The 12,964-nt window shown below is 32.9% G+C and overlaps 1 protein-coding gene across 3 annotated transcripts in view; it reads left to right on the top strand.

Annotated features, from left to right (window-relative positions):
* The first annotated feature begins 6,013 nt into the window (after positions 1 to 6,013).
* Positions 6,014 to 12,964, top strand: part of LOC143225178 (cell adhesion molecule DSCAML1-like) — a 58,693-nt gene continuing 51,742 nt past the window's right edge. For all 3 annotated transcript variants that reach the window (XM_076454139.1, XM_076454140.1, XM_076454141.1), the window contains exon 1: positions 6,014 to 6,145. In XM_076454139.1, coding sequence (XP_076310254.1) covers positions 6,109 to 6,145 — 37 coding nt within the window. In that variant the 5' untranslated portion in view covers positions 6,014 to 6,108. The remainder of the gene's footprint in view (positions 6,146 to 12,964) is intronic.

Below are 12,964 nucleotides of genomic sequence, written 5' to 3'. Positions count from 1 at the left end.
ACGAAGCTGCAAAAGTATAAATTTATTATACTGAATTCTCTGAACATGCAAAACAAAAACGAAAGTTGGTCCGTTAGGTCAAGTTTGTATAAAAGATTTTCAATGCCTGTTTTCTCACAGAAAATCTGTGTCTATTAAGTTTTAACTGTCTTTAACAAAAGTTTTGCTCTGTTGTATTTTTGTTGTTGTTGTTTTGCGGTATGGCTATATCAATTAACTCTTATTCAACGGTTTGTTTGTTTGTTCTTGAATTTTGCGTAAAACTACACGAGAGCTATCTGCGCTAACTGTCCCTAATTTTGCAGTGTAAGACTAGAGGGAAGGCAGCTAGTTATCACCACCTATTGCCAACTCTTAGGCTATTCTTTTACCAACGAATAGTGGGATTGACCGTAACATTATAACGCCCCCACGGCTGAAAGGGCGAGCATGTTTGGTGTGACGGGGATTCGAAACTGTGACCCTCAGATTACAAGTCGAGTGCCTTAACCACCGGGCTTTTATCCAAGAGCATTTTTCATTTATATTTTACGTGCATGTATTCTTGTCAGATATTCAGGAGTATCAAGTTTTATGTTTTTTCCCAATGTATGTACCTATATCAAGGGCCCGGCATGACTAAGTGGGTTAAGGCGTTTGACAAGTAATCCGAGGGTCGTGGGTTCGAATCCCGGTCGCACCAAACAAGCTCGCCCTTTCAGCCGTGGGGGGCGTTATAATGTGACGGTCAATCCTACTATTCGTTGGTAAAAGAGTAACCCAAGAGTTAATGGTGGGTAGTGATGATTAGTTGCCTTCCCTCTAGTCTTACATTGCTAAATTAGGGACGACTAGCGCAGATAGCCCTCGTGTAGTATTGCGCGAAATTCAAAAACCAACAAACAAACCTATATCAAGACCCTCATTGTGTGTGTGTGTGTATATATATATTTAAAGAGAATATTAATACTAAGAGTTAAGTAAAGCAAAATCAAAAGGAAGGACAATGTTAAAAATAGCAAATACAAACCTCTGACTAATGCTAATTTTTATAACTGAAAATAGCCGAAACTAGAAAAAAAAGTAACGCTGCATCAATTAAAAGGATCTCAGTGCACAAGCTGTAATGTGGGATATAGAATGTACCGTAGAATTTGGAGATGACTGAAGAAGTAGGACTCACATTGCGACGGGGATCCAGTGGCTATCAGTCTTAACCTTCATTTGTCATGTCACATAAAGAAATAAAATAAATTAAAATAATATAAATATAATTTAGAAATAGGAAAGCGGGATATGGGTGTCCAAGCCCACAACGTACCATATATATACTACCCTTCACTGCCTGCAGACACCTGTGGGAAGGTGACTGTTCTGCAAAGTAAATAACAATAATAAGAAAATAAAAAAAAAACTTAAAAATTAAACGAAACAATAAGAATACGGCACTATCATTTGGAATTTCATTAAATTGTTTTTAAATTGAGATCTATGCAAATTTATGCGTATGTGCAATGGGTTTGAAGTTTGACTCACATATTCCATGTAACATTTAGTACAAGTTAATAAATAAATTTTATTTTACAAACTGAATTTGTGTAAGTAATAGGACGAAAAGTGTTTGGAACAGGACATGTGAGACATCTTTTACTATTAGATTTTATAACATTTGCAGCAGTATAATTCCCATAATTAGCTCGTTAGGCTAAACTATAGTTTACGCAATACGTTAAGGTTATTACACTTAACTGCATAAAGATTAAACAATGTAATGGAAAAGTGCGACACAGGCAACAACAAATCACATACATTGAATATATTTAAATATAATATATAAAGGAAATATACTTAAAGATAATTCTTATTTTTATTTTTTCATTCAAATTTAAATTTTATTTTTTCTCCTTTTTCTTTACTGGAGAGCAGTCACCTTTCCACAGGTGTCTGCAGGCAGTAAATGGTGATATAGATGTGGGCGGGGGCGTACATTCTGGGGGGGGATACATCCCCCCGTCATTTTAGGTGGGTGGTATGGTGCATATAATCGTCCCCCCTACAGTTTGGTCTGTTGAATTGTTTTATTGCATCACAGGCCTACAAATTGTGTGTTTGTTCTTGTGATTCTCGTGTTCTTATCAATCAAATTGCATAATTAGGCCTAGATGTAGGCTTTTGCAGTAGCCGAAATGTACATCTTTAATATAGGCGTGCTTCTAAGCTTTTCGATCTAAGCGATAGTTCATAAGTATCAGTCAGTAGGCCTAAGTATACATGCAAATATTGTGGCAACAAGATTACTCTGTGACTGCATGTTTACAGCTTCAGGTTTACGTAATTAGAAATTACAAATTTGCAAATTGAACAGTCCACATAAGTGGTTGCAAAAATCATCCCCCCCCCATCGGATGTAAAAAATCTACCCCCCTGGATGTGGGACACTGTGGGCTTGAGCATTCACATCTAGCTCTCCTATTTCTAATTTCTATTATTTTAATTCAATTCATTCCTTTAATTTATTTTATCTTTTTATATGAGACTGGTGAGTGGAAGTTAAGACTGATAGACGGTGTATCCCCACCGCAATGTGGGCCCCAGTTCTTCAGTTACCTCCAAAACATAGGGTAATTCTATTTCTCACATTATAGCCTGTACCTTGGAATCGTTTAAATTGGTGCAGAGTTTTTAATTTAGTTTCGACTTGTTTTTGGTTATAATAGACTATATATTGTGTGTTTGTGTGAATAGAAATTTGCAAAATTGATAAAATATTTTCCGTAAACGCTTTGAATACATCATACTGAATCTAGATGTTTCGCAGAACTAAGTTTGGGAAAGAGTACTTCAGAATCGAATTTAAACAAAACTAAAGAATACTTCTTGTATATTGCACTAAATTAATACTTTACTAATGATAACGGCTTTATAAGAAATATATACTTCAGAAAGATATGTATGACTGTTATTTTGATTATAAACAAAGATATTCAAACATATACGTGATATACATTGCGTAAGCTTCTGATTTAAAGTATTTATATCACCACAAAACTGATGAAAAATTTTAACTAGTCCTTCGTCGTTGATACAGCGTTAGCTATTCAGAAACTATTGCCAGGTGGTTAAGACACTCATCTCGTAATCTGTAGGGTTGCGGGTTCGAATTCCCGTCACACCAAATATACTCACCCTTTCAGCCGTGGGGGCGTTATAATGTTATAGTCAATCCCACTATTCGTTGATAAAAGAGTAACCCAAGAGTTGGCGGTAGGTGGTGATGACTAGCTGCCTTTCCTCTAGCCTTACACTGCTATATTAAGGACAGATAGCGCAGATAGTCCTCGTGTAATTTTGCGCGAAATTCAAAAAACAAACAAATATTATGATCAGCATATGAGATATAACCTTAATAAAATAAAAAAGACAGGTTCAAGAACCTGGAACAAAACCATTTTTCTTTACTTATTCATTAATATTCACATCAATTTTTAACGAGGCCATAAAATATATACGGTATACTTAATGTTAAAACGGCTTTCTTTTCTTGTACGTTTAGGAAACTTGATTAAAAAAATAATTACAACGATTTTCTAATTGTAACACGTTTCACTTAAAGCATCTTTAGAACATTTAGTTCATTGCTTTTGTGCGGATTCGTCTGTCTTGCCTACATAATAAATTTCAATTTTTTTATCTTTTTTGATCTTCTGTTGTTTCTAGTATTTCTGATATCTGTATATTATATTATTCTATAGTCACAGTTTGTTATAGAGTGAAATATTAAGCTATTTGTCTAAAAGAGGAAAATAGTTTGACGTTCTTTTGAATGATATATTTTCTTCTTTATTTAAAAAAACACACACAATAATTTCTACTTGTTTCTGGAAGACATTTCGGGCTTTAATCACTTGATAAATATGTCAACGACCTCATAAAAGAGCACTTTAATAAAGATATTGTAATTGAACACACATAATTTCATATGAGTTTTCTTGATATTCATACCAGATGCATGCAGAGGTAATGAGGTCGACTACTAACGTTTAAATCTATGAAAATATAGATATTTGAGTGCAGTATATTAAAATAATTTTGAATATGGAAACCAGCAAATATGCACAAGTTGTTTCTACGAATCTTAAACCAGATATTGGAACTTTTTTTCTTTTTTTGGCCACATTTTGTTATGAAAACCTCGTGGAGCTATGCCAACGGGCCTTTGGCACCAACTTGTAATTTGTATATACAAAATACAATGTGATTATAAATGTTTGAAAGATAATTAGAAAAAAACAAATAAAACAAGCAAACATACTAATAACACAAGACAGTTTTATCACATTTTTGCCTTACTAAATTATTGTCTGAATCTAAATTTTGCAAATGAAAAAATACTCACAGGTTGTCAAATCTTAATCACCATACTACAATTTTAGAAATTTATTGCACACAAACATATTCCCACGCTATCTGTTAGTGAGGCTTTGCAGAGTGAAGAGCAAATGTTAGATCCAGTATTTGCATTTTGAATGTTATCTAAGTGTTTTATTTCTTAATTACGCGTTTGTTAAATATTTTCTTTATTAAAAACGATTGTTTACATTCATTTACTGGCATTGTAGTAACTATAGTTCCTAAAATTGTTATGGTGCGAACTCTTTTTCCAATCTGGTGGAGCATGATTACAATTAACTATATTTGACATGCAAAGTTAGTATTAGACCTATTACAGTTTTAACAATAATATTTATCTTCTTCCTTAGCGATTTTAAAAAATTAAGAAAGGGTATAATAATATTATTGAAACCACAGTATATTCGCCAATTAGGTTGAAAACTATATTTCAAAGATTTAGTTTGTTTGTTTTTAAGCGTGAAGTAACACAGTGGGTTATCTGTTCTATCCCCATCACGACTATCAAAAATATGAATTTTTGTCGAACAGTTTGTTTTAGAAATTATCGATTTCTTTGTGCTTAACTTCAAGCAAACAAATAATGCATCAGTTGTATTAGAAAACATATAGAAAACTAAAAATATACCACAACATTATTCATACAGTTTTTCTGATCTTTCAAATTGACATAACATTAATAGCTTTAATAGATTATAAAAAAATATTATTGAGTTTCTAATGCTAAGTTTTACATTATTTCAAAAAGTAATACAACACCTGTCATCAGGTCAAAACCAGAAATATTTAAAGAAATACCTTATATTTCAACTAAAACTGACCAAAAATATTTATAAGCTTTATATTACTTTACAAATGAGAACATTTTCGTAGTATTACTTTGACCCGGCATAGCCAAGCGTGTTAAGGCGTGCGACTCGTAATCCGAGGGTCGCGGGTTCGCATCCCCGTCGCGCCAAACATGCTCGCCCTTTCAGCCATGGGGACGTTATAATGTGACGGTCAATCCCACTATTCGTTGGTAATAGAGTAGTTCAAGAGTTGGCGGTGGGTGGTGATGACTAGCTGCCTTCCCTCTAGTCTTACACTACTAAATTAGGGACGGCTAGTACAGATCGCTCTCGAGTAGCTTTGTGCGAAATTCAAAACAAACAAACAAATTATTACTTTAGTGTCGTAGGAAGCGGTAAGGTCAGACAGACCATGGCTTCACTAGTTTTTCATGGAACGTATAAATATTTTAATGTTTTAAAATGTTTTTTCGAAACATGCTCCACATCCTCCTCCCCTTAGAAATGGCATATTTTGCATGCCAATAATGTGTTTCGAACACATCGTGTATCACATTGTTTAGTTGTAACTGAACACTTCAAAACTACTTTCTTCAGTCATGCACTAAAGATTATTAGTTTTCCAGGTATTACCTATTTATAATTAAAAAATGTATAGCAATAAATGTTAAAAAATAATAATCACCAAAATGTATTTTTATTTTCCAGTTATAATATACACAAAGCAATATATTGTTTGTTTGTTACTAATAAGTCTGTCCGTTTAGTATTATATGTAGCCACTAGATGACGTAAGGTGAAACATACTGGAAGAAACGATATTGTGAATGAATATTTTGTATAAACGGACCAATGAATGCTCTCAGAGTATAACAAGGCTACGTATAATAAAGAAGTTCGTGTTTAATTGCGTGTCTCGTGTTACAGGATGCTTATCCCATTTATTCTCGGATTATTTTATCACGGTAAGAAATACATGATTTATAGAAAAAAATCGTAAAAACGCACATAATGAATTGTTAACGTTGTTATTTTTGGTTAGGTTTTTTGTTTTGTTTTTTAAGTGGAGCTTAAAGCAAGTTATATGCACACGCTCTTTTGTGGAATTTCCTTATCAATACAGGCACGAAAATACTATGTGTTTGTTCATCTGTTCTCTTCCCAAAAATGATAATGAAACCGATTTATTTTATGCTGCTGCCGTTTACCCCAACAGTGTTTTAACACATGCTCCTAATTATGTACACTCTTAGAAAGTTTATATGTTGGTTGGAAAACATAGTATTATTCAATGCCTATTTACGTATTTACATGTTCATTCAAAAATGTGTTTAGTGTTGTTCATGTTATATTACAACTAGGTTATTTTATATTAAGCTTCATAGAAATACAGGTATGTTTTTAAATCAATTGATGTCACAACTGTTGTGATTCTTGCAGCTCTCTGAATAAAAAGGTTTTAGAGTTGGGATCCGTAAATATTTACTTAGCACTGACCTTGTGTTATGAAATATATCAGTAAACACACTTTAAAGTTTGTGGAATCTATGACGTTGAGGAGTATGTTAAAATGTAAGCGCGAAGAAATATTTAAAGATTAAAATAATAAGATGGATGTGGTCAATAGAATGCATTATCTACTCATGAGCTATCCGTTTACCCAAGCCCTACCAAATCCAGTTTATAGTGCAAGAAGATTTAGTGCCTCCAACTATTTTTATTGAATGGTGTATTAGTTATTATTATTTTCTTTTTATGAGAAAATTTTAAATTATCGAATTAAAGTAAAGATTATTTTTTTATTGGAAATCATCATTTGAAATGCTTAGCTGATTTTACAATGTGTCCATTAGTATGTAAGGTACAGTTTAAATAAGGTGAAGCAATTAATCAGTTTAAGTAAAAAAAGAGAAAAGGAAGGTGGTTGAGAAAATGTCCCTGTGTCAATTATTTGTTGTGGAATGTATATATTATTTTACTCTGTTTGAAATACAAATTCATATTTTACACAGGTTTATAAATTATAAATCTAATCATATAATGATTGTGATCAAAGTGACACAAACTTACCGCTGTGTAATCAAAACGATGGATACCATTATTCTGTTTTATTTTATGAAGAAGTTCAAGCTGATAAGCAAGTACATTGCTTCTTCCAGAGAAATTTTTACTTTAATTTCAAACAATTGCAATTGTAAACGGAAAGCTAAATTTCTCCATTTCTCTGTTCTATACCCTCTATGATATAATGAAAATAGTATTTTGAAACACTATAAACAATTATTCTGTAAGTGTATCTTAAACAAATGTTTTATTTCGATGTTCTACGCCAAAAAAGCAACAACACAAAATAATTTGGGTTAAACGTTTCCATGTAATAATATCAAACATCTTGACAATAGTATTTCTGATTAATGTAAGTTTTGTGACTGTGTGGGCGTAATACGAACTTTGGTTCTTAGTTTCTTGTGTAAAAGTCATTGCTTTTCCAGATGTGTCCTTTTTTACTTTTCAAGTTGTACGCGTCCAACTGTGAATGTGTTGACGAGTTTGTTTGCACTTAAGCACAAAGCTGTTTTCTCTTCCCACCACGGGTATCAGAACCAGGTTTTTAGCGTTGAGCTATTGAAGGCTAAACTTAGAAAATTGGAAGATATTAGTTTTTTCTTAATATATAGAGTGAAGCAACCAATAGATGGTCTAGATGTTATATATTCCTTATAAATCTGTATATAAAGTTATAGCTTATACATAGTGCTAATACAGGACAAAACAATGTTCGAAATTTTCGTTTGAAAACATCGGAAATGTCTTGTTTGTATGACTTTCTATAAAGTATTATCTTAAGTTATTGTTAAATATGTCATTAGACTTTGAACATAATGTATGCACATCAGATTAAAGCACTTATATTAACTTCTTAAAGAGTCCTTCCCGTTACCTCAGGGGCTATCTTATCAGTTTACAACGCTAAAAGTTTGGAATTAAACTTGCAGTAAGCATAGCAGGGATTGCCCGCTGTGTTACTTTGCGCTTGACAATAAACAATAAATCAAGTAATTTCATATAACGTTTCTTAAGTTCTGAAAAAAAACAATCGTTATAATTAATTCCATAAGCATATTCACCAGTGATAGAAATATTTACAGAAAGGAGATGTAATACAAATACATATCTACTTGGAATAGATATATTTTCATAAGGGAGATGTGTTGCCAGTACATTCCCTAGAAATAACAATATTTATGTTGATAAGGCTGCTAACAGACATTTATTTTCTTGACCTGATTTACAGTAGAAGCTTTTTTAAAGTAAACACTAATAATGTTTTGTTATTCTCGACACAAAACTTTGGTAGGCAGTTAGTTTTGAGTTTTGCGCCAAGTTTTGCGAGGGCTATCTGCGCCAGCCTTTTTTAAGTTAACAGTGAAAGACCATTATTAAATCATGCACTGATCTTTTACTAACTGTTATTTTTTGACGTTCACACGGTTGAAAGGGCGAACATGGTCGGTGGAAGGTAATCGAGCTCCTTAACCATCACGCCATGCCCACATAAAGTTTAGAGTCAGTTATAATAAACTGTTTTACTTGTTACGGTGTAATTTTCACATATTGGTTGTTTTTATGTATAAATATCCTTTATTTGTTGTTTATTCTGCATATATATAAAAATGTATATTGGTGTTTTGTACATGTATAAAAGTGCTGTTCCTTCTATATAAATCCTATATTGCTTTCTCATTTACCCAGTTGTTTTATAAGTGACACTCTGCAAAAGTGTTTATAATCATACAAATTGATGTGGGTTTGCAGTCCTTACGATTATTAATTATGTTTAATCGCCTTAATATTCTTATACAATGGTAAATAACAAACCATTCAAGAATAACTACGAACAATGCTGTTCAAGGTTAAATAATATGAGGAGTCATGGCAATCTATACAGTCACGACAGACGACTGTCATAAAATAACTACGAAGATTAAAATCTTGTTTGTGATTGTATAGTTCTATGTTATGACAATGTTTGTTTATTCTGCATTGCCTATAAACTCCTTTTGTTATATCATTAATTCCTTGCCTTTAATAATCACAAATAAGAAACTCTGAAAAACGTATTGTCTTGAAGCCGTAATTTAAACAAACAAACAAAAAAAAAGATTCGTGACTTTTTATTCGAATGATTTCTACTGTCCATAAGGCAGTAGTGCCACGATGGGACAGCGATAAGTCTCCGGACTTACAATGTTAAAATCCAGCATTCGATTCCTCGCAGTAGACATAACAGTTAGCTTGATTTCACTTTTCTCTTAAACAAGTAAGCTTTACGTGATAAATCTTTCGTTAATTTATTAGGTTGAGGAATAATTCGTGAGCGTTTTTAAATAATTTCATTCAAGCATTACACGCAAGACTATACAATACTTCAATGCATGAACACATTACACCCAAAACATTTATTATGATACTTTATTTCATGTAATACCTAGGTATATAGTATGCATTGTTTTAAACGAAATTGCAAGAAATTAAATGCGAAAAGCAGATGGTGTCGAAAATGCTCGATTTTGTCCACTTGACATTCCATTTAATGAGCTGAAAATGAAAGCAAAAATTAAAGACATATGAAAATTAAACACACCATCTATTAGAGCAAAAAATTATCTACCACATGACATGAAATATTTTGCGAAAGCGTTTCATTTATGAATATATTTTGTTAACTTGAAAAAACGCTCACGAATACTCCTCAACCCAATACAAAATAGCAAAGAAATATACAGTAGGTAAAACTTATTAAATTCGTTCAGTATTTTAGTTAAGCTAATACGTCTTTGCTGTAAGTACTTTGAAGATTTACGTTAGTGTGAATAATTGGTTTGTTTTTTGAATTTCGCGCAAAGCTACAAAAAGGCTATCTGCGCTAGCCGTCCCTAATTTAGCACTGTAAGACTAGGGGAAGGCAACTAATCATTACCATTCACCGCCAACTCTTGGGCTACTCTTTTAACAGCGAAAAGTGGGATTGACATCACATTATAACGCCCCTACGGTTGTAAGGGCGAGTATAGTAGGTGTGACAGGGGTTCAAATCTGCGACCCTCGGATTACGAGTCGAGTGCCTTAACCATCTGGCCATGGTGTGGATAATAGTTTAAAGAAACTGGCAGAAGCTTGTAAAGAACGTTACTGTCCATGAGAGACAAAGGTGTAATGTTTTTGAGATGTGCAGTTACACAGAGTTGGGAACGTAGTCAGAATACTTTATTTTTATTTTCAGTTAAATAAAACGATAATGATGTTCTAGCTCATCACAACATGCAGACACGTTTAATAGTTTCATGTTCTAGCTCATCACAACATGCAGACATGTTCAATAGTTTCATGTTCTAGCCTACCACAACATGCAGACACGTTCAGTAGTTTCATGTTCTAGCTCATCACAATATGCAGACACGTTCAGTAGTTTCATGTTCTAGCTCATCACAACATGCAGATACGTTCAGTAGTTTCGTTTATTTTTGCTCATTTAAGCGATCAAAACCACTCAAATCAAATGTGGTTTACAAACATTCCTGTATCTGTTTTAGTATTTGTTTGCTTGAAGTTAAGTACAAAGCTACATAATTGGTTAACTGTGCTCTGCTTACCACAGCAATTGAAACCCAGTTTCTAGCATTGTAATTCTACAGACGTGTCGCTGTGTTACTGTGGGGCTGCTTTTAGTTAAAAGTAGATGTTTTATTCGTAATATTGTGAATCTACTTTTCAGTTTCTGTAATGTTATTTAACTTTATAAATAACTTAGTTTAATTTTTTAATTTTTTTAGAGTTGCTGATTTTATTTCATTCACTTGATTTAAGAGAAATCGAATAACTCATGTAATTGCAAAAACGCGTTTAAATATGACAACTCCACGACGAGGTTGTTGTTTTTTAATTTTATTTATTAACTTACAACAACAAGCTATAACATGGGCAGCTTACTTAGAGAATATTATATTATATAGTTTTGCTGGCAATCTGGTAATGTAATTTGCACACTCCTGCCATGTGTTTGATTTCAGTTTGTTTTTTATTGCTAAAGAACCAAACTGTATTATATGGGCTTTTTTATTTTTTAATAATGCACGATAATAATGTACAGTGTGAAAAACGACTACTGATTTGACTGCTTAGTAAAGTGATGCATTATTTAAGTTTCAACAACACAACATCATTAAAAAATCCAACTTCTTTTTATTAAGTTAAAAGTGAAATAACAATGGTATCACAGTAACATAAATGATTTTTTCCTGAGTACACTTACACAAAGTGTCGACCAATTTCCTCTACCATTGCAATATTTCTTCCAAATTTATATGAAAAATAGTTTGAAATGTGTGTGTGTTTTCTTATAGCAAAGCCACATCAGGCTATTTGCTGAGTCCACCGTTGTAAATCCGTATACTTACCGCTGTACCAGCGGAGAACAAATAGTTCGAAAGATTTATTTTTATAATAGACGTTCTGTTATATGTAATAAGTTGTTAGTAATATTATAATATTTTATTTATCTTAAATAATATGTTGTTTGATGGTGTAACACATTTTCTCCGGGTTGACTGTTAAACATGACTTAAAAATGTTTCGGTGTATGAGTCACAAAGCGAACAGTTGTATGCTGTGATTATGACGTAATGTAGCCACTCACAGATATGATATTGACTCGGCATGGCCAGGTGGTTAAGGCACGCGACTTATAATCTGAGGGTCGCGGGTTCGAATCCCCATCACATCAAACATGCTCGCCCTTTCAACCGTGGGGGCGGTATAATGTGACAGTCAATTTCCCCTATTTGTTGATAAAAGAGTAGTTAAAGAATTGGCGGTGTGTAGTGATAACTAGTTACCTTCTCTTTAGTAGTCTTACGCTGCTAAATTAGAGACGGCTAGTGCAGATAACCCTCGTGTAGCTTTGCGCGAAATTCAAACCAAACCAAATACACGTATGTATACTGATCAAATGAATTACACCCTCGAATAATATACACATTTTAGTGATTATACGAGTTTTTTCTCAGTTCGTTAGATACTCTTAGATTGCTATCAATACACATTCAACAACTCCATACAACAAACAAGAGATTAAATGAGAAAGAAAAACAGCTTATGAAAAAGTAGGTATGCTAAACACCAAATAGTTATATATACACGGAAACATCGTGAATATTAAGTAAATATACATGTTTGTTTTGCTATTGTTTAGCAGTACTCTGTCGATAGTAGGTTTTAGCCTTGTGAGCTCTTAACCGTGTACCCATCTCGGACGTATAGAAATAAACACTATACAAAACAAAAACAACAACACACAGACACAAAGAAAACTAAGTAAACAAATGGAAACCACTTGCGCAGTTGTGTCCAGATTCGTTATACGTGTGTACTAATACTGTAGCCATGTTAATTTGTCTTGTGAGTAAATGACATTTTGACGTTATATGTTGTCAGCAAGTGTTTGTTATCTGCAGGTGGAACTAATATTGTGAAAATCTTCGAGATTTATGTATCGCTAATATTTTACGGGGCCCACATCTATATATGTGTATTTATACTTAAGTGAGAGAAGTGTGTGTTCATATTTAAACGAAGACCAAATAAACTGTCTTTTTTTTTTTAATCTCCAACCTTAATATGTTTTGATTATTCTATAACATGTTGCTTCCTTTCATCGATCGAAGGAATAGAACGATAATAACCAGTGTCTTGTTCTTTCTGGAAACAGAACAAAGTTTGTGACA

Source organism: Tachypleus tridentatus, chromosome 9 (genome assembly GCF_004210375.1).
Source record: "Tachypleus tridentatus isolate NWPU-2018 chromosome 9, ASM421037v1, whole genome shotgun sequence".
In the NCBI taxonomy this organism is placed as follows: Eukaryota; Metazoa; Arthropoda; class Merostomata; order Xiphosura; family Limulidae; genus Tachypleus; species Tachypleus tridentatus.
This window is presented reverse-complemented; position numbering and strand designations above follow the sequence as displayed.